The sequence below is a fragment of the Eumetopias jubatus genome, unplaced genomic scaffold (genome assembly GCF_037043125.1).
Source record: "Eumetopias jubatus isolate StellerSeaLion01/CBP00866 unplaced genomic scaffold, mEumJub1_p1.0 scaffold_12, whole genome shotgun sequence".
Taxonomy (NCBI): Eukaryota; Metazoa; Chordata; class Mammalia; order Carnivora; family Otariidae; genus Eumetopias; species Eumetopias jubatus.
Genome location: NW_028274818.1, coordinates 110,925,244 through 110,947,765, shown reverse-complemented (window position 1 = coordinate 110,947,765; position 22,522 = coordinate 110,925,244). Strand labels below are relative to the sequence as shown.

The 22,522-nt window shown below is 56.5% G+C and overlaps 1 protein-coding gene across 1 annotated transcript in view; it reads right to left on the bottom strand.

Moving 5' to 3' along the window:
* PRKAR1B (protein kinase cAMP-dependent type I regulatory subunit beta) overlaps nt 1–17,439 on the bottom strand; it is a 73,720-nt gene extending 56,281 nt beyond the window's left edge. Inside the window, exons 1-3 of the mRNA XM_028091871.1 lie at nt 17,371–17,439; nt 7,788–7,946; nt 6,815–6,906 (exon numbers count right to left, since the gene is read on the bottom strand). Of these exons, the coding sequence (XP_027947672.1) occupies nt 6,815–6,906; nt 7,788–7,946; nt 17,371–17,433 (314 nt within the window). The 5' untranslated portion in view covers nt 17,434–17,439. The remainder of the gene's footprint in view (nt 1–6,814; nt 6,907–7,787; nt 7,947–17,370) is intronic.
* Between the last annotated feature and the right edge of the window lie 5,083 nt (nt 17,440–22,522).

The window sequence follows — 22,522 nt, the reverse complement described above, 5'->3', positions numbered from 1 at the left end:
GCCAAAGCCGCTGGAGAAGCAAAAGCTGCATGTGAATCCAGCAGACGGCGTGTTTTTCCCATCACCTGGGGACCCCAGCCAATCTGTGGAAAAACAGGCTGCTGGGGATGCGCGGGCGGGAGGCAGAGACAGTGGCAGATAACAGGAGACAGCTGCTCGGCCGGCGGTGCGGCCCTCCAGCCAGAGGCCCATTTTAATTAGAGCTGCAGAGAGCGGGGCCGCTGCCAGGAAGACCGCCCCAGGGTGAGATGCTCTCGCCCGCCCGTCTGGCGGCTCCAATAATGAGGCCCCAGCCGAGGGCCCAAAGCACAGAGCTGCCTGGACTGCCCGTACCGCATGCACATGGTGCCTCATTACCGCGCTTCTGGACTCCCAGGGGCACGGCGATGCTCGTCCCCGGGCACCCTAATCAGAGCAAGCCAAGAAGAGACCTGACTGAACCCAGGGGGCTCCTCCCTCCCTCCTTCAGTCTGGGATGCATCCTTGGGGCAAGGCCAGGATTCTTGGCATAGCCCAGGGCTCTGGAGCACCCTGCGGGCTACCTTCTGAGGCTCTTTGGGTCCCTGAGCAGAGAGTAACTGCCCCCAACATCCCCAGGAAGGACAGAAGATGTGCATTTGCTCACAGTAGCTGACACCAAGCAAGGAGTCTATACCCGCCACTTGGACCCTCACCTGGAGTAACTCAACACAGCAGAGGGGCTATGGAGGGGCATGAAGACACCTGCTCCAGCCCCAGCTAGGACACCTGCTGCATGGCCCAGAGCAAGTGGCAAGGGGCCAGCCCAGGGCATGAGGAGCTCCAGTCCCAGCCAGGACTCCTACTGTGACCTGGAGCAAGGGACAGTGGGGAAGGCCTTCCCCTCACTGGGCCTTGAAACCCTCCCCTCTGTACACTGATGTTGGGGCATGAGCTGGCGTCCCACACTCCTTCTTCCTGCTGTGTCCTGAGGCCCAGAGCAGCCAGCTGACCTACCTCAGGCTCAGGATGGAGCAGAGAATGACCTTGTGGAGTGGCCTCAGACTAAACACTGAGAAGGAGTGAGGTCTGGCTGTGGGGTTCATGTGCATGTCTGGGCCAGCATCAGAGGGGCAAAGCAGTGTCCAGGGAGAAGCCCACTGACTCAGCCTGCCCTCCACACCACAAAAGGGTTACCAGAAAGGGAGGATGATGATGACTATGATGGTGAGGAGGGGAAGGAGGGTGGTGGTGGTGATGGGGATGATGAAGGTGATGATGGTGATGGTGATGGTGTTCATGATGGTGGTGGTGATGATGGTGTTCATGATGATGGTGGTGATGATGGGGATGATGATGGTGTTAATGAGGATGGTGATGATGGTGATGGTGATAGTGATGGTGATGATGGTGTTCATGATGATGGTGGTGATGATAGGGATGCTGATGGTTTTGATGAGGATGGGGATGGTGATGGTGGTGGTGATGAGGATGATGATGGTGGTGGTGATGATGGGGATGGTGATAATGAAGGTGATGATGGTAATGGTGATGATGGTGTTCATGATGATGGTGGTGATGATGGGGATGATGATGGTGTTAATGAGGATGGTGATGATTTTGATGAGGATGGGGATGGTGATGGTGGTGGTGATGGGGATGATGATGTTCATGATGGTGGTGATGATGGGGATGATGATGGTGTTAATGAGGATGGTGATGATGGTGATGGTGATAATGAAGGTGATGATGGTGATGGTGATGATGGCGTTCATGATGATGGTGGTGATGATGGGGATGATGATGATGGTGGTAGTGATGATGGGGATGCTGATGGTGATGGTGGTGATGATGGAGATGAGGATGGTGTTAATGAGGATGGTGATGATGGTGATGGTGATAATGAAGGTGATGATGGTGATGGTGATGATGGCGTTCATGATGATGGTGGTGATGATGGGGATGATGATGGTTTTGATGAGGATGGGGATGAGGATGGTGGTGATGATGGGGATGATGATGACGATGGTGGTGATGATGGAGATGATGATGGTTTTGATGAGGATGGTGATGGTGGTGATGAGGATGGTGATGATGGGGATGCTGATGGTTTTGATGAGGATGGGGATGATGGGGATGATGGGGATGGTGGTGATGGTGATGGTGATGATGATGTGGATGGGGATAATGATACACCCATAAACATCACTACATTTCACCTTCCCTGCGACCCTCTAAGTAGGTTTTATTACTCTCATTTGACACTTGAGGAAACTGAGTCCCAAAGAATGTCATTATGCAACTTAATGACATGATTCAACAGTCTCCTTCCAAAAATATTTTAATACACATTCAATTCTGTAGCATGCGTGTGTGTGAGTATGCATTTGTGTGTACAAGCAAGTGCGTGTGAGAATGTGTGCACACGTATGCACTGTGTATACGTATGTGTGTGTGTGTGTCTATATGTGGATGAGTACACATACGCGTGTGTGTGCACATGCATTAGTGTGTGTGTGTCAGTTTGGACATGTATGTGTTTGTATGTTTAACGCATCTCTGGCCTGACACAAAGGGTTCAGGGGTCTCCTGGTCCTCCCTGCTGCTCCCCAGACCCAGCAAGCCAGAGTCCACTCCCTGCAGTCTCAGTTCATCCCAGGACACCTGGGGCCCCCCCGACGACCCAGTCTGGATCACCCCCTCTCCCATGTTCCTTCCTCCTGTAGGTGCGTGTGACCTGTTGTTACAGGAGTGGGGGAGGCAGAGCACAAGCTTTGGAGCCTCAGGGACTCCTGTTAGAACCGTGTCTCTGCTTTGACATGGGGTATGGCCTCAGGCAGAAGACAGACCCTTGTTACATACAGAGGGGGAAACAGAGGCCAGAAAAGCCTCCAGTAACCACCAGCTGGGAGTGCCGCGGTCCTAGGAGACAGAACACTGCAGTGTGGCCGGTGAGCGGCCCTCCCCCACAGCTACGTTGCACTACCTTCTCCTGAACAAAGGAGCTTAAACAAAGCCCTCACCTCTTGACTCACCGAAGCACCGCCACACAAACCTTCTGAAGGAGAGGGACCGTCTTAATCTGACAAGGGCAAGACCACCCCGCCTGCGACCACAGGGTCACCTGTCTCACATCTGAGTTTAACAGGAGGGGCTTTGAGCACAAAGGCACTCACCCCACAAGTGGATTTGCTTGCAGAGGAGTGTTGTTTCCTCCACCCACGCGGGAGGCAGCTCTGAGTTGGGGCGTGCCAGGCGCTCTGCGAACCTGGAAAGAATGTGCCCCAAACCACAGCTCGGGCTGTTGGGCCCAGCTTCTAATAAATTGGAAAAAGCAAAGAATTTGGATACCGTGCAGGGGGACATCAAGTGAAAGGTCAAGAGACGTTGTCTCAGGCCCGCTCCCTCCGGAGCCCACTTCCTGAACCCAAACAGGCCGTAGCCAGAAAAAGGATCCCCTCAGGGTTTCAATATGGAAAGTGAGTTTTCCCTGCAGCAGAACCCCCCACGTGAAAGCCCTCTTCCCAAGCCAGCCTCGCCAAGAGGAATTTTCAATCCGACCATCTGCTTCCTGCACTTCTGGTCCCCCTGGCTCCTGGATCCAGAGAAGTCCGAGGCAGTGGGAACCATGTGATTCTGGAAAGTCGGGGCCAAGAGCACAAACACTTCCTGGACACATGCAGCTGGGACGGCCGGAGATAGTGCTCAGATCAACTGGCCCTCAGGCGACACCAGCCCTACAGCAGCCCGGGCCTGGGAGCCGGGGAGGGGCCAGGAAAGGATGTGAAGGACGTGGCTCAAACACGGCTGCCACAGAGGGGCCACGTGGGCCCCACAGAAGGGGAAGCTCGAAGCTCAGTCGGGCTGGAGGGGAAGCAGTCTGGTGGCTCCTCAGGAAGTCACGTGCGGAGGGACGATTGCCCCGAAAGCCACTCCTAGGTGTGCACCCCAAAGGCTCCAACACCCATGTTCACAGGAACGTGTGGCACAACCACCAAAAGGCGGGAGCAGCCCAAGTGTCCCTTGACGAGTAGGTGGATAAACGCGTGGTGGCGCACCCCACCCTCAAACAGGAGGGCGGTCCTGTCACAACATGGGGGCACACTGAGGGCGCCGCACGCAGGCCCGTAAGCTGCACACGGGAGGACGGGTGGGTGCTGTTGACGAGGCAGAACCTCAACCTCGCGGGAGCCCGTTCCCAGTCTCCCTGTGGCTGGGCCAGGCCAGAGGTTCTGGCCCGCACACATCTGAGGCAGCGACATAGGACGACGGCTCCAGACCACGGCCGGAGGAGCCTCTCACTCGCTCGGCTGACCTTGACCACGTCCATCAGAACTCAGGCTCTGAAGAAGGGCGCGGCTGCTGAGCCTGATGATGCCGGGGTTACGACGCTTGGTTAGCCTCCCCTGTGGCTCCGGCAACAGCAAGGGAAGCCTTGGGGATATGAGTCCTGGGAGCGTCTGCGCCCTGTAACGCCAGCAAGACACGGTGTCTGGAGCAGGCTGGTGCTGCGCTTGCATCTGGGAGTACGTGAGCAAGAAGAAGTTCACAGGGACCATCGCCATAAATAATAATGAGCCCACATGCTCACGTCGAGTTCTGCTCCCGTGGCCGTCCCTGGAAGAGCTTAAGGCAGACCAGACCAGGCGACGGAGACCCAGAGAACAAAACTCATCTTCCAAGTGAGTAGCCAACTTTTGGGAGACTGAGGCCCAAATCACTGTGCCCCAGAACTCTCTCCCTGCACTCAAGGTTGGGCCTGACCCAGGTGAGCAACCCACCTGCCGGCCAGCAGGAACAAAACCAGGATCTGCTACGTACAGATACATATTCCACGCTGGCTCCGAGATCAAAGTCCACCCTGCGCTGCCCAGGTGGCCATGTGCTCTTGTCTACCCGGAGGGGCACCTCCTCCCCCAAGCAGGCACCAAAGTGCAAGTTAGCAGGACCCAATGGACCCAGGCACAGTCCGCAGCCATCCGTCCCTGACGATCGAAACCCGGTGAAGAACGGACAGAGGTCTGTGTGGCCACTGCGGGGAATATCTGACCTCCTGCCTGAGAGTGGGGAGTCTGTCCGCAGAAAGGGAACTGCAGAGGGACCCAGGGACAAGCCAGGGTCCTGGGGCCACCTCCATATAGCTCACCTTTCACTCTGGACCCCTGGCACCTTTTGACTTTCGATCCATGTGAATGCACCATCTACTCAAAAACCAGTTCTAAATTTGGACTGAGTTTTTGATGTTTACATTCAAGTTAATAAAGATACAACTCCTGAGTCATCTGGGCCCACCTGGTGACAGAGACCATAACTGCCAGGTGGACACCTCCATTAGGAGAGCTGAGAACACTGGAAGCGTGTGGTCTCCCAGTTCAGGAGCCCAGAAGACCAGAATCAGCACCAGCAGGTGAAAATCGAGGTGCAGGAGGGCCCCATGCCCTCAGAGGCTCCAGGGAAGGACCCCTCCAGCCACTCTCGCATCTAGGAGTGGCTGGTGGCCTCTGGCCCGAGGTCACCTTGCTCCATCTCTACCTCTGGTCACAGGGCTTCTCCTCTTTTGAGCAACCTTCCTGTGCCCCCCTCCTGCAAGGACCCAAGACTGCATTTAGGGCCTCCTGAGGGTGAATCCTGAGCGTCTTTGCATGGCAAGACCCTCCTGGGGTGCAGGCACTGCAGCGGGGCCCACACAGAGAACTGGCCTCCCCTCCCTGCCTGTCGTGCCCCCGTGTGCTTCCACGGGGTGGGCATCCCCTGGAACACGGCTCCAGCTGCCCTCCACCACGGAGACTCCAGAAGTGCCCCAGCAGTGTGAGGCCCCAGAGCACCAGGCCTCTGGACGCGCCTGCAGCCTTCCCAGGGGACCCACACGTGCGATGTCGCCAGCGGCCCTTGGAAAGGCATCACATCTGTTGAGACCTCCTGCCGCGTCTCTCTGGCGCACCTACTCCGTAGCTGGGGCCCATCCTGCATAGACGCTGCACCGTCCAGGAGCCGTAAGCCTCCCGGCAACGCTGGCAAAGCGAGGGGCGGACAGACACGGAGCCACCGCACGGGGCAGCACTCTGCACACACACACCTTCCTGGGACGCTCAGGTGAAAGGGCCCACCAGTGTCACAGAATGAGGCTGCAGGGGGGACTTTCTCTTCTTGTTTCATAGATTTGCGTGTCGTTTGGGTTCTGTAGAGCACAGTCATCAAAACATGCCTGGTTATCTAGCCAGGAAACATAACTCGCCAAAAATGAGAAAAAAGAGAGAAAAACTAAAATCCTACACACCCTTTCATCCACATCAAGGAACTGAACTTGAAGGAAGAAACAAACAAGTACCAAAGGTGAGTGCACAGGACAGCCACGGTCACTGAGAAAACACGAGCAGCCCTGGGAGGGAAGTAAGGGTCTTACAGCAACTCTATGGAATCAGATGCTAGAGACCCTTCCTGACAGAGGGACGTTCACGACCTCGTGAGTGGGGCAAACCGTGGAGGACGTGAGCCCACGTTGTGACGTGGAATTAGCGCACACGCATGAATCCACAAGCGCCGCAGAACGGTCCCAGGGATTTTCTCCAGGAGTCCAATTTCCCTAATTATTTGTAGGCTCTCCATTCCCAACACATGGCCCCCGAGGCCCTCACCGATGTTGGGTGGCCCCCCGGAAAGACCCCACCCTGCAGTCATTCCTAGTGCCCGCCGGGGCCACATGACTCGGCATCGAGGCCCATGGGTGTCTGTGGATGACAAGGGCACATGGAAGCCTCAGATCCTGACCTGGGCACACGCACGTCCCCTGCGGCTGGCGGCCAGCAAGGCTGGGGAGGGGTGTCGATCCCGGCCCCATCCCCTCCCAGGTTCCTACCTTCTCTCGTTGTCATCCAGGTGGGCAAACAGCACATTTTTGGAGATGGCTTTAGCCAAAGCCGTCATGGTCTTGTAGTCCTTTGGGATGACCTGCAGGGGAAGCCAGTCAAAGTCAGACTTGTGAGCGTCCCCGAGGGCCCTGCAGACAGACGGGGTACAACGGCTCAGCGGCAGGAGTGCGCTCGACGCCCCTGAACCCTGCACGGCAACACAAAGTGGTGCATGGGCAGACTGTCCCCAAAACCCTACCCCCCAGCGTGTGGCGTCTGCAGGCGGGCCCTGGCGGGATCAGCACCCCAGAGGAGCAGACCCCCAAGAGCCCGCTCTCCTGCTCTCCTTGACACCAGAGGACATGGGGGGCGGCGGGACTCCCACCAGGAACCAGGCCACCGGCACCTGCTCTCAGACGCCCGGCCTCCAGACCGCGAGAGATTGAGCATCCCAGCCACCTGGGCTCACACACATGGGAAACCATAGGCTACCCATTTTGTGCCTAATTAACTTTTTTAAGAGATCAAAAACTAAAAATACCAAGAAAAAAAGTAAAAGTGAGGGTATAAGAATATAAACCCACAAGATGGAAATGACAGGCCCCCGTCCAAGGGCAGGCAGGAGGCCGGGCCGCACACCGATGTGCATGGGGACACCGTGTGTGCACTCACCCTCCAGAGCACACCACGACGAAGGCGCACCTGCTCGGGCCTGGCAGCGGCAGGCTGGGCGCCCAACCCGAGGGCGGGACACCGAGGAACAGCAACGCGGCGGAGGGAATTCCCACTGGGCGGCTCTGAGGCCAGGCTCTAGTCTCCAGGAGGATGGGAGCCATAGGACCTCCTCTCCCACAGCCTGCGAGCCCGCGGGCAGTGACTGTGACGACGACGTTCCCACCACCACGGCCCCTCTCAGAGCAGAAGGGAGAGCAGCCGGGAGCAGGGACCCCAGGACAGAGGGCCGGGGCGGGGGGGGCCCACCTTCCTCACGTAGGACACGGCATCCTCCTCCGTGTACACCTCGGCACTCACGCCCCCTCGGCGGCGGCGGGCTTTCACCACGGGGTTCGGTGGGGTCGGGGAGACCTCCTCATCATGGGAGTCTGACTTCTGCTGTGTCAGAATCTGTCTGTTTTCTTCCTGTGGGAGAAGACAGAGGGAGGTCTGAGAACAGCAGCCGGCGCGGTCTGTCCACCTGCGGGTGCAGCCGAGGGGCCCTGTGCAACCCTCCTCCCTCCGTGCCCGGCAGACCGCCGGCTCCAAGGGCACCCCCAAGTCCATGTCTTCCCACCCAGCCCCACAGAGCTCCTGCTCGGAGGGTTTCTGCCCACCCTCACCGCGAGCACAGGCAAGGTGTCGGCCATGGAAAACATCAGACACATTTGAAGGCCCCGATGGCCTCCAGTCTTGGCATGACACGCATCCCCTCGAGGGTGCCATGGTCACAACCTGCCTGCACGTGTCCCCAAGCTGGCACGGGCTCCTCCCAGCCCAGAACGCGCTTTCCACGTCTCAGGACTCGCCCCAACCCCGCAAATGCCACAGTGGGTGCAGAGTCCCCTCCCCTCGAGGCTCCCTCCCCTCGCCCCTCCTCGGCTCCCGTCCTTGCTCGCCCAGAACCGCACGGTTTGCTGAACTGCCTGCCAAGCCGTTTCCCACAGCAGCTGTGCCCGAACGTGCCCCACATCCTTGCCGTTTTCCCAGGTTTGAGCTGTTTTTCATGTGGTTGATGTGTGCTGGGTTTGGACACACTGACTTTGAGAAAACAATGAGACCCGGACTGGGGAATGGCCCACACAGCACTGGGGTCTCAGGGCGGACACACAGATGCTCAGCTCCAGGGATCCCAGACAAACCCCCAGAGGCAAGTACCCAACCTGCAGCCAGAGCTACTGGCCAAGGGAGAGCAGAAAGAGGGACACAGGGCTTCCTCCACCTTACTGCCCACCCCCAAGCGGTGTCCCTGGTGAACACGTTGGTGCCACCTCCAGCAAGAAGCCTTCCATCCACCATTCGTCTCTAAGTCCCGGAGTTCTCCCCACACTGCTTCAACACGACGGGCTGCCAGAACCCACTACACGCTCAGCCGGGACCCTCCCCACTCACAAGACGTGGCACCTCAGGCACCGGCTGGAAAGGAAGGGTGAATGAACAGAGTCAGGAGAGGGTTTGAGCCCCATGTCCTTGAGTTACATATGCTGTCGTGACCACAATGCTCAGAGGCTGGGGGCTGATGTTGGGCCCCGGCCCGCGACACGCCCTCCAGAGCCCAGGCTTGGGGGTGCCATCTCACTCAGCAGCCCCCTTGGGAGGCTTGGGTGCAGCAAGAGGGTTTCCAGCAGGAAGGGCAGGGTTACGGGACGCCCACCCGGGAGGGTCAGAGCAGAGGAACGAGACCTGCCAGGAAGCCCCATCGTGTCCGGGTCGGCCCCGGGGCCACTGGAAGAGGTGCCCAGGTGAAGACCTGCGCAGTGGCTGTGTTACACACAGAGGGAAGGGAAGAGTGCTGGGCGCCTCACTTTCTTGGTACCGTGGGCATCACTGTCCTGCCACGGGCCATTTTCCATGCTTGCCAGCAAAGGGCCTAACTGGGCAGGATCCAGGAGATCTGAGGCCACTTGGGGAGGCGTTGGGCGGAAACGGGATGGCATCCCCTCCCCTCCCCCTTGGGATTCCAGGAAAACCTCTAATTTTCCGGAGCCCCCTTCCTGTCTCCTGTTCTCACGCTGATGAGCTGTCTGGGCTGCAGGATGGTCAAGGGCACGGGGTCAGAGAAGTCCTCACAACAGCAGTGTGGGAACAGCATTTCCAGAAACCTCCGCGGCCAGAATCTGCACCAGAAACGCCTAACGCAGCTCCAGGGACTGTCCCTGTTCTGCCCCCGGGGCCAAGTGCTCCCTGGATCGTAAATGACGGTCACGATCTACTTCTGACCACGTTTTTCTGGCACGAGGGGTGAAAGGCAGGCTTGTGGCCTGAGAAGAGAAAATTCTTGGCCAGGGAGGGGTGGGATGAGGGGAGATTCTCTGGACCTGAGTTTCTGCTCCTGAGAGAAGCCCGCATGCCTGGGACCCGGGACAGGCAGAATCCCTCCCTCCACGCCCCACCCCCAGGCGTGCTGGCTGAGGCCACAGCTGGGGCGGTTAGCCATGTCAGCCTGACCCCGCGCACAGGCCCTGAACACCCCAGAGGAGGGGAGGCCGTGTCCCAGCGGGGACTGGACTCCCAGTGGCTGTGCACAGTCAGCATTTCTAGGGCTCCCCCCAGGGAGACAGTCCCTCAGCCCCTGTCCCCTCCGACCGAGTGGGCGCCGTGGTATCGGAGATCTGTGGTGTCCAGGGCAGGGGTCGATGGTGCCGGCCCCGGACCGCCCACAAGCCCCTCTCTCGGGGCTACAGCCTCTCAGAGCAGAAGGCGGGCCCAGGGCCGTCATTCCCGTCTACAAAGCCAGGAGAGGGCAAGGGCCACGTCCAGGGGCACTCGTCCTTCAGTGGCAGGGTGAGGAGAGAAATGTGCCGTTTCAATCACTTGTTGAGTACCTCACCAGAGACTGCTACAGAGAAAAACGCACAGTTCTGTCATGAAGATTTCCGTCTAACAGGAGAGACAGGTGAAAAGTCAGGGCAAGATAACAGCACGAGCCCCAGAGGACTAGGCACAGGGCTGGGCGGGCGGAGGGGAAGAGTCAGGGAGGGCTTCCTGGAGGAGAGGCCTTCTGAGCCTGCCCAGATAAGCCGAGTGGAACCAGGGACACCCGCGGGCCCCTGTGAGCTCAGCCTCCGCACCTCCCCAGGCACCCTGTTCAGAAAGCGCCCTCTCCCCAACCTGTGCACCAGCTCGCACCATCTCTTTGCGAGGCCGCCTTCCCAGATGCCTACTTTATTCATCTCTGCGTTTATCATCTGCTACCACCTCTGATCTCTTTGTTTCATTACCTTCTGCCAGATCTTTATTATTCTCTGCATGCCTTTGCTTAGTCTGGCTCTGTCACTCGATTTCCGACTTCCCAGGCCATACACACAGTGGGTTCAATAGGCCCCCTCCCGAGGGTGGCTCTATTTGGAAATGGGACCTTTGCAGATGCTGTCAGGTCAAAATGAGTTCTGGACACATGGCTCGCAGGGCAGACCTCGCCGTGAAGGCAGAGGCAAAGGCTGGGTGATGTGTCTGCAAGTGAAGGACTGGAGGCGACAGGCTGGGACGCAGGAGGAAGCGCCCCACTGAAGTCTAGGCCTCGTGCTCCGGGCTCCGAGCTGTGGGGCAATCAGTTCCTGCTGCCTGCAGCCGCCCAATCCGTGGTGATGTGCTCTGCTCAGGAATTCCTGATCTTACTTTCTGGCGAAGCAGTAATTTTCCCTCCAAGGACCGATTCTGCTGCAACTACGGGAAGCTTTGTCACTCAGTTTAGGTATTTCATGATTTTTTGCTTTTTACATAGATTTTTACTATGACAGTCTTCTTCAATAAATTATGCAGAAGCTCGTTATTGGTTTCCAAGTGCATGGGGAGGCTGGCTGCCTCCTTTTTTCTGGTTACTTCTTTATTAATGATAATAAAGTAACTATCAGATTATAATCAAAGAATAGAGTTTTTAAGTGAGAAAATGATTTAAACTCATCTGGGGATCCTTTTAATAACATGTCCCACTGTGTATTTGATTGTGAAACCCTGACTTATACACACCTTTCCTGGATCTCGTATTTTGCCTGATCATACACTGAGAGGACCCAGAAAGAGCAGAACTCAGTAGTGACCAGAGCAGACCAGGGCCTACTGTCTCGTGCAGCTGGGCGTATGCCCAGGGGGGCAGAGCCGGAAACTCCTGTGCTCGGTATCACGACCTAGCACCTGGAAGGCAGCAGGCCTGCGGCAGGGGTTCAGTAGGTATCTGTGGAATAAACATGTGAATGAATAAACCCTTTCTGCCGCACAGCCAGCTTCACAAATCAATGTGTACATCCGAGCCCCATAATTCTCTTTCTTAAAATACATCCAAGCAAAGCAATGAGAGGTGTCAAAGAGATATCGGTGAACGTTCTCTGCAACGTTTAAAAATTTTTTAATACAAGGCACCTGGGTGGCTCAGTCGTTAAGTGTCTGCCTTTGGCTCAGGTCATGGTCCCGGGGTCCTGGGATCGAGCCCCGCATCGGGCTCCCTGCTCAGCGGGAAGCCTGCTTCTCCCTCTCCCACTCCCCCTGCTTGTGTTCCCTCTCTTGCTGTCTCTCTCTCTGTCAAATAGATAAATAAAATCTTTTAAAAATAAATAAATAATAAAATAAACAAAAAACAAAATAAAAAACCAAAAGCAGGAATCAAATTATATACAGAGAATGAAAACTCAGGCCACAGACTAGGAGAAAATATCCACAAAACACAAATACAATAAAGGACTCCTGTCCAAAATATACAAAAAAAGCCTCTCAAACTCAAGAACAGGAAAACAGACACCCAACACAGAGCATCTGCCCACAGGGAACACCCACTCGGGAAGATGCTCCACATCATGCGTCCTCGGGGACACGCAGAGGAAAACAGTGAGGAGACGCCACCGCCCCCCGTTGGAACAGCCGCGGGCCAGAACACGGTCAGCACCAGATGCTGGCGGGATGTGGAGCAGCGGGGCCCCTCGGAGCAGCAGGGAATGGCGCGGCCACGTCAGGAGGGGCCTGTGGTTTCCTACAAAACCAGCCACGCTCTTGCCATGCAGTCCAGCGGACGTGCTCCTCGGCATTTACCCCCAGGACGTGAGAACGTAGGTCCCCGTGACACCTGCGCGCGGATTTTACGGCAGCTTTATCCACAGCTGCCCAAACTGGGAAGTGACCAGGGTGCCCTGGAGTCGGGGATGGACGCACACGCCGTGGGCCGTGCAGACGGTGGACTGTGACTCGAGTTCTACAGAGGAGTGAGCTCTGAAGCCGTGGAGGAACCCGACACGTGTGTTCCCGAGCCGGCTCCGGACTGTGGGATTCCAGCCGTGGGGCACTCCCGAAAAGGCAGGACTGTGGGGGCGGTAAACGGTGGGCAGGTGCCGGGGACTGGAGAGGGGAGACAAGGTGGAGCATGGTGGATTTGTGTAATACCGTAATTGGATACATGTTGTTACACAACCGTGCAAACCCAGAGACCGTGCCGGAGGCAGGCCGTGGACTTCAGTTAGTGACAGCGAGCGCAGGGTGATGCTCATCAGCTGCAGGAGGCAGAAAGGTGCAGGAAGGTAATCACAGGGGCAGGCGGGGCATGAGGGGCAAGGACAGCCCTGCACGTTCTGCTCAATTCCTCTGTAGACCTGAACTGCTCTGGAGGAGTCGTCTATCCTTGGTAATTCCATACAGTAGGTTACAAATTTTACGACGTGTGGGAGGATCAGCCGCAGGGGAAAACACACCTCCAAGGAAACACAGCAGACGCTGAAAGTCTCCCTCAAGAGATCTGGACGAGGCATCTTTGTTTCCTTACCCTTTTCTGTGCTTTCTTAACTTCCCTAAATTTCATGGAATCAACCTTTCTTTTTATTGTTCGGCAATTTCTGAAAGCTCTAAACCTTCTTTTGGAAACTGCTTTAACCATTTGACATTCACTTGACCCAGCGGCACCACGTGACGTTCCACCAGATGGAGAAGCGGCAGCCCTTCCTTTGGCTTCGGGCTTGTGGTTCTCCTCACAGATCCTGGGTCTGCCCGTGTCCACGTGGCTGTGTTCCTGAGTGCTCCGACACACGGTGCCAGCGGCAGGCCTTCTATCCCCGGTCTGCAGAAGCATCTTCCACGTGACCACACCTGTGCTGCTTGGTGGGCAGGGAGGGCGAGGGCACCTAACTCACAAGTGCACAGAACGTGTGATGCACACAAACACGCATGAAAAAGGGGGAAAGCAGTTCACTGAGAGTTCTATCTGCAAGGAGTTTCTCTGTAAAAGTTATTTTCTATTACTAATGTTAGTTATAAAATCATTCTGGAAATAAAAAACAAATGTAAGAAAATTAAGAAATCCCCATTTTGGAAGTTTCTGATCCTCTCTGCCTGAAGAGGATAGAGATGTCCGAAGGGAAGCAGGCCCCGCCCGGAATGTCCCTGGCGGAGGACCGCAATGCTCGGAGAGCAAGAGGCTCGGAGGCGGCAGGAAGGAGAGGCTGGCTCGGTGAGTGGGTGGGTGGGTCCTACTGACAGGAGCCCCTGGTCGCAGGTTCCTAATAAGTGACTGAAGCCAGTCTGCGAAGGCTCCGTACTGTGGGATTCTGGAGAAGGCAGAACTGTGGGCCCGAGGAGTGACCCTGATGTAAACTCTGGGCCTCAGCTGACGATGGCGTCTCTCACCAGGTGTGACAAGCGCTCAGCAGGTGCAGTGTTACAAAATAGGGGAGGGGCACCTGGGTGGCTCAGTCGTTAAGCATCTGCCTTCGGCTCGGGTCATGATCCCAGGGTCCTGGGATGGAGCCCCGCGTCGGGCTCTCTGCTCAGCCGGGAGCCTGCTTCTCCCTCTCCCACTCCCCCTGCTTGGGTTCCCTCTCTCGCTGTGTCTCTTTCTCTGGCAAATAAATAAATAAAATCTTTAAACAAATAAATGATAAATAAATAAATAAATAAATAAATAAACAGGAGAGCCGTGTGCACGGGGAGGGGCTCGGGCTGCGGAGGGGGATGGGGGAACTCTGTACTTCTTGCTCAATTTTTCTGTGAACCTGAAACTGCTCTAGAAGAGCAAACCCTACCAGGGCGCCTGGGTGGCACAGTCGGCTGGTTAAGTGACTGAATCTTGGTTTCGCCTCAGGCATGATCTCAGGGTCTCAGGATCAAGCCCCTCATCGAGCCCCGCGCTCAGTGAGGAGTCGGCCTGAGATTCTTCCTCTCCCTCTGCCCCTCCCCCACTGCCTCATGTGCATTCCCTCTCAAATAAATACACAAATCTTCAAAAAACAAAAGTAAAGCCTACCAACTACAAAGAAGTACTGCTAAAAATACAATAAAAATGAAATAGGAGCAAATCAACCAAAACATATAAAGGATCTGTATATTGAAAATAAAAGTTTTTCTGTTTTTCTTAAAAATTTTATTTATTTATTTGAGAGAGATAAAGAGAGAGAGGGCATGCATGAGTGGGGGTGGGGATGCAGAGGGAGAAGGAGAAGCAGACTCCCTGTTGAGTGTGGAGCCCAACCCACAGCTCAACGTGGGGCTCGACACGGGGCTCGATCCCATGATCCTGAGACCCTTGAGACCACAGCCTGAGCTAAAGGCAGATGCTAAACAGACTGAGCCACCCAGGTGCCCCTGAAAATAAAAGTCTTTCTCTCACAGACAGGAGAAACCACAGACCTAGGTAAATGAAGAGCTACTCTGTGTTCACGAACTGGAAGATTCAAGATGAACGTTCTCCATTCTCCTCAAACTGGTTGATGTGTTCAGTGTAAGCCCACTCAACATTCCAAGAGGATTTTTTGGTCCATGTCACCGAGATCACTAAAATATACCTAGAAAGGCAAAGGAACCGGAGTAGAGAAAACAATTTTGAAGAAGAGCAACGCATGAAGACAGAGTGAGCCAGACTGTGACGTGCCCCCAGGCACGTACGGCCAGCTGATGGATGACAGAGGATCACCCAAAGTCAGCACAGAGCCCTCCCATACAAACTTCCATACAAAAGCACAATTCATTAATAAATATATGCATTGATAAACCCACCTTCAAAAGTGGAAACTTTTGCTCTGTGAAAGACACTAGCGAGCAAATGAGCAGAAGACCCTGGACAGACTGGAAGAAGGTGTTTGCAAAGCAGGGACTACACGGGACTCACATCTGCATACGTGAGGGTACAAGTTGAACACATAAAGCACTTCCGAGCCCAACAGTAAAGAAGAGCCTAGTAAGAAACACGGACAAAAGACCTCAGCAGGCACCTCATCTAGGAGATGTGCCGATGGCAAGTAAGTGCATGGGAAGATGCTCTGTGCCATCAGTCATGAGGAAATGAGGAAGAAACGCGGTGGAAGGGCCAGCAAGTACCCATCAGAATGACTCAAACTTTCGAAAGCTGACAGTATCGAGTGCTGGCAATCTCAGGGCCAAGAACCACAGCTGGTTGGAACGCAAGACAGTGTAGCTGGGCACTTTGTTACCAAGTCAAACATGTGCTTACCATACGACCCAGATACTTTCTCAAGTTAAATAAAAATCTACATTCACACAGAAATCTGCAAGACAAATACATGCCTACAGCGGCTCTGTCATTGCCAAAAACTGGAAGTGATCCAGATATCCCTCAACTGGCCAAAGGATGAGCAGACTGTGATCCACGGACTCAGCAAAACAACGCTCTTGGCCTGCACAAAACCAGCACAAGTCTCGGGTGCCCTTGGAAGTGAGAGAGGCTGGACTCAAAGGCTACATGCTGTAGGCCTCCACTGGTTCTGGAAAATGCTGAGCTGCAGACACTTCAGCAGTTGCCAGGGGCTACGGGGGCGGGGTGGTCTGGCCAGCAAGGGCAGGAGGGAGGGGAAGGCAGCTCAACAGATCTGGATCTCAGGGACGGTAGACAACTGGACACCTCTATCAGAACCCACGCAGTTGCACACCACAGAGCACACGTTTAGGGTATTAAAATTCAAAGAAGAACTTCAATGGGAGAGGGGAGTGGTCCCGGTTCTCTCTTCTCAGATGTGTCCGCTCGTTCCAAAATTGACACACAACGTAACTTTCATCTTTACTAAAGACCAAAGCCTTAGCCTGGACCCTCGTGTGGCCCCCACAGAGCCAGTGTCCAGGGAAGGTGCCAGGCCACCAGAAGGGAAGGAGCACCCAGCTCAGCAGGGTGGTGTCCATATCCACAAATTAGCACAAGAACAACTGTAGAGAAGCTGATGTTGACGCGGGTTTGGGAAAACAGCACTACTCACGCATGTTAGGAGAACCATAAACTCATTCCGTCTTTGGGAGTAAAGTGGCAATACGGCTCTAGAGCCCTGAAAACAAGCCACACTCTGACCCCAGCGCGCACACCCTGATTGCGTGCATGCTCTTCTTTCTTCAAATCATTTCCTTGGCATAAAGGTGTTTTCTGAAGAAAACAAAAAAACTGAAAACCATCAAACACAAAACAACACAAATAAAGTAAAAACTGTGACATCACATGGTTTTATGGCCACACACACCATAAAAATGCTACTGAGGAGAACACAGAATAGGGTGTGCTGGATGCCACCAAAACAGACACTTTAAAATGGCCAAAATGGTAAATTTTATGCTGTATAGATTTTACACAAAAGATACTAGGAAGGAAAATCAAACTAAAAATGCACGTATGCCACCACCACCCACATCCACATGTGTGTGCATGCTGAAGAAGGTCCCAGAGAAACGTAGCTGGGTACACGGATGAAGGGGGATGGGCACTTTCCTTACAGCCTCTAAAGGGCATCCCTACAAGGACCAACGATTCTACCGCTCCACGAGCTTCGGCAAGATCCCACCATGGAGAAGCTTCGGGCTATGCTTGGCCAGCAGATAAGGACTATTCGCCCCCTCACAACTGGACCTGAGAAAAACGACCTTCTTAAACTGCACTCACCGAGGCCTGAGGGCTGGCAGCTGGGCTTGGCCTGCCCGGACAGCACCCCGAGAGCTGGGCCATCCCCACTGGTCTGTGCCGGCCTAGTGACACCCTTCTGGGGCTTTATCGGGGGCCCCACACACACGCTTCCTGTTTGTCACACATGATGAGAAGTCTCCCTCCCCAGGCTTCCTGTCCACTCAGGCTGGCCTCGGGGGGGGGTGGGGGTGCTGCCTGGGACTCTGCCCTCCCCTGGACCACAGGCTCCTGGGGCCCAAGACCCAGGGCTCCACCACACCCCAAGCCAAAGAGCCCCCCTGCTCCCCTATTACAAACACTCTGCGGCAGCTAGCGGGACAAGCCAGCATGACGGCAGAGGGGACGCCCGTGGCTTTCAGGGACTTTATATTCTGGGGGGGCTCAGATCTGTCTGTTACAGGGATAATCCGTAGTCTGGCTGCTGGGCGCATGCTTCTATCAGTGCCCGCCATCCACTTCAGAGCACTCCTGCGCGGACAGATACTCTGCGGCTGGCGAGGCCTCTCACAAGAACAGAGCTATACCCTACGGCCAAGGCTTTTTTTTTTTTTTTTTAAGATTTTATGTATTTATTTGAGAGAGAGAAAGGAGAGAGCATGAGTGGGGAGCAGCAGGCAGAGGGAGAAGCAGGCTCCCCGTGGAGCAGGGAGCCCGACGTGGGACTCAATCCCAGGACCCTGGGATCACGACCTGAGCCGAAGGCAGACGCTTTACTGACTGAGCCACCCAGGCGCCCCCACAGCCAAGTCTTGTAACCTGCTTTCCTACTCACCACTGGACTTCCGTCGTGGGTAGGCCTACCTAAAGCCGCCCTACCCGCCCCTGAGAAAGTGGCTATTTGCGGTTGAATTGTGTCCCCTGAAAGTTCACGTGTTGGGTTCCCAACCTCAGGACCTCAGACTCTGAGCTTACTGGTGACGAGTCTTTGCCGATGTAATCAAGTTATAATGAGGTCATTGCGGGGGGGGGGGGGCCCTAACGCAATGTGACACAGCCTCCGGTTAAGGAAGGAGGCCACGTGAGGATGAAGGCAGAGGTCAGCACCAAGGTCCTACGAGCCAAGGAACACCAAAGGCTGATGGCACACCATCAAACGCTTGAGTGCGGACTGCAGCCTGCAGGGCCCCCTCCCTGCCCATCTGCTCCTACCGCCCCCATCCACTCAGGGGTCCGGACGAAGCCCCAGGAGCCACGCTTCCTGCTTCTGTCCTCACTCCACCGGCAAGCCCTGAACACCCTACCAAACGGAATGGCCCGAGCTGGCCATGTTGCTCCCCCTCCGCTAACCCTAGATGCTTGACTAACTGCAGCCATTGCCACAGGTCCCCTGGGGGCAAAATGTCCCTGGTTGAGAACCTCTACTTGGGTCTCACTCTGCTGCCTCAGCCGCCAAGTGGGTTCCCCGACTCCAGCCACCCCCATCAGGCCCACCCCTGAGACACGTCACCTGGAGGGCATCACTTGTGAGCAAACCACGGGAAGTAACTGGGGCCCTGACAGAGTGAGGGTTTGAGACGGGGGAGGATGGACTGTCCCCTGCCTGATTCTCCCAGCACGCAGGGAACAGCACATCCCACAAGTCCCCTGTGGAATGCCTCTCCTCAACCACGGCCTCAAACGCAACCAAAGGAAAACGGATGAAGGCTACATGACCATCTTCATCTATCCTCTGAACAAAAAGAGCTTTTCAAATTAACACAGCCAAAGCTGGCTAGTGTGGGCAAACCACCAACCAAACCCCGTGGTGGTAGTGTACAAGGACGCGAACAAGATCACTTCCGCCCGGTATTGCCATTGGGAGTTTCAGTAATCCCGTGTCTGAAGACAAACAACGCCACACACAGGAAAAGAGTCTACATGGGAACGTGTTAGCGTGGCATTATTTTTAACATTAAACAAAGCTGGAAACAACTCAACTATCCAATTGCAAGGGAAACGTTGAGAAAGTATCAGCACATCTACTCAACCCAGCACTGCGCACCCACCTGAGTGAGGTCTGTGAAGAACGCGGAGCAAATGAAAAATGCACGGAGGGGACCACATGTGACTGTGACCCCTTCTATCTCTGAACTTTCCAAACTTGCTTTAAAAGCCATGCACTCATACTTGAAAATGTTTTTTTAATGGATTGTTTTAAAGGAAAGAAATTCACCCCTTTGGGTTGGAGCTCTGTGTCCACAGGAGGCCCCCATTGAAAGTGAAACACTAATGGGCGGGGACTCAGAGGGACTCAGATCTGAGCCTGACCCAGGGTTCCATTCACCCTTGAGACCAGGACAGGAACAGTGAAGTTGTGAGCAAGGGGCCCAGAAGAGGAGTCTTAGGTGCCGCCCAGAGAGTGTTCAGGGTCGGGAGCCGGAGGCAGGAAGGAAGGAGCCCACCACGGAGGGACAGGTTGCCAAGGGGCTCAGGGACCCCTCCTGCTCTGAGCCTGTCCTCCCACCGATGAGCCAGGAAGGGGTGAGGGACATCATTCACAGAGGAATGAGCTGGGGGGGTCCCCTCAGAAGAGACGTGTGGATGGACGTGTGCTTTCCCACGCTGCACGAGTCTGAGAGGCGTTCTTCTCTGCCTATGCCCACCTCCTCCCAGAGGCGCAGATTACTGCCGAATCCGGTCTCAAACGCCCCACGTCACATGCCTATCCCGGCTATGGCCAGCTATGTTCTAGCAGCCCAAATGCCAGTGGCACCTGTAACTACACCCGGTCCCCATCTCTGTCCCGAGTTGGAAACTGTCAGTGGGCCCCAGAAGCTATCTTCACAGTCAACTCTTCCCCAAGCTCTGCAAGCGGTAGAGCCTGTACCAGCGGGGGTCTGTGGCTGGGACTAGGAGCCCTGGAACGGGTGAGGCAAGGTCAGGCCCCACGGAGGACTGCTCTCCCCACACTCCCTGCAAGAGCCAGCACGACACAGGGAACAGGTGTGCCTCAGGGGAGAGCAGGGGGTGGTCGTCACTGACCTTCTCCAGCTTCTCGAAGTGCTCCCGCAGGAACTTCATGGGCCTGTCGGGCTTGGAGATGCACAGGTGCACGATGCAGTCCTTGAGGACCTGCTGAACGCCATGCTTCTGAACGTAGAGCTCACACCCCTTCAGACTCTCATCCTCCTCCGCCTGGTAGGACGACGGGGACGCCATGGTGACCCCGCTTCTGGCTGCCTGGTAGGGGAAATGCACATCACAGGTTGCTGGGGACGGAAGCCTGGGGCGGCACCCCACAGGGCCCCAGAATGTGTCATTGTAGTCCCATCCAGTGACTGATGGGACACGGTCTCAGGGTCCGTGCTTACAGGCCTTTCCTTCTGAAGGGCTGGATGAGCCGTTAACATGACAGCCACAAAGCCTTACCTTACAGATCTTTGCGGGCATGGAGGAGACTCAAACAGACTTGTACATGGCTGAGCAAACCCTCCCCTCTGAGAAATCTGAAGGTGGGGAGTGGGGTCCCCAGGGGCCTGAGTGGCCAGCCCAGCACTTACGTGGTCTCACTTGCCACCATCCCTCCTCCCTTTTTAGGGACAATTGTGTGAACCAGGGATATGGGGAGGTGCTGCTACAGGGTTGGGGTAGCCTGTTTGGCAGGAACAGAAAGAAAACAAGGCAAACAGTTGAATCCCAGCTGAGGGGCCTTCGGGAAGGATGTTACATGGAGAACAATGGCAGGGCCGCACATTCTCAGCCCGGCGTTCTCGGCCCAGCGCTCCGGGCTAAGTCACAATGACGGCTCAGGAACCGGGAGCCACGCAGCCGCTCCGCTGCTGGGACCCAGACCCGGGTTCTCGGCCGCCAGGAAGGCCCCAAGGCCGCGCCCCCTCCCCAGGCCCCGTGCCCGCGGTCCCTGCGCCGCCTCCCCAGGGCCCGCGCCCCTGGTCCTTGCGCCCCCAGCCCCCTCTTGCGGCCCCGCGCCCCCAGCCCCCGCGCCCCTTCCCCAGGCCCCGGCGCCTCCGGAGCCTGAGCCCCCGGCCTCTGCGCCTCTCCACGACTGCGCCGCGGGCACAGGTTCGGCCAAGGGGGCGGGAGCTCCCCAAAGGCCCACATTTCCCGGGGCCTCCGGGCCGGCCGAGCTCAGCCCCTCACCCGCGCAGGCCAGGGAGCCCGACGCAGACCCCATCCCAGCCCGGCGTACCTGGATGCGCCGCGCCCGAAGCCCGAGGCGGCTGCGCGGGGACGCAGCGGGGACGGCCGGCGAGCGGGTCCCGCACTGCAGCGGCGCCGCCCTCCGCCCGCCCCCGCGCCGCGCCGACCCACCCCCACCCCCGCGCCCGGCCTGTCCCCCTCCCCGCCCGCCCCCGCATCGGGCCTCCCCACCCCCCACTCTGCTGTGCTTCCTGCCCCCCAGCATCCCTCCATCTGCCCCCCCCACAGACCTCTCCCCACCTCACCTCTAGCTTACCCCTGTGCCCCCTCCTCCTCCCTTCCCCCCACCCCAACGACCCCACGCACCTGAAGGAAGCCACAGATTTTCATGCACAGGCAGCCAGGACAACCACCATTGCCCTCCACCACCCACTCCTCACACCTCAACCCCTCCCAACCCCCCCCCCACCGCCACTGAAGACCATGTGACGGTGCGTCTCAGGGTGATGTCCAGGACCCCCCACTGCTCACCCCAGGCAGGTTCATCTACACGTCTGCAGGCCCCCACTCTCCAGCTCAGGGCCAGAAGAGGTGGCCAGAGGGCCCCAGGCCACCCCAGGGAGAGGTGAGCTGATTTCCTTTTCTTAGTTAAGGGCACCAGCTTCATCCCAATGCCCCAGTGGGAAATCAGTGGGTCATGCTGAATTCTTCCCACCCTCCTCCAGCGTCCATGAGGTCCCTGAGGCCTGCGGAGTCCCTGGGGTGACTTCCTAATCTATAAGCCCAGACCTGCAGAAAGGAGGACTGCCCTTCTGTCCCTGTTGCCCAGCGTCATGCTTTGCCCCCCTTCTGGCAGGGGGTGGCAGAAACTTCATCTCAATCAGTTGGCGGTCCCCGCCCTTTCCATAGAGTGGTCTAAGCACCAGGAGAGGGGCTAGGGAGCTCAGGCCTTGAAGGGGAAGGTATCTGCTCACCTCTCCCACACTCCCCTGTCCCATACTCACCTGTCCACAAAAGCAGGCTGAGCACAGCGTGGCCGGCCTCCGCCGGCATG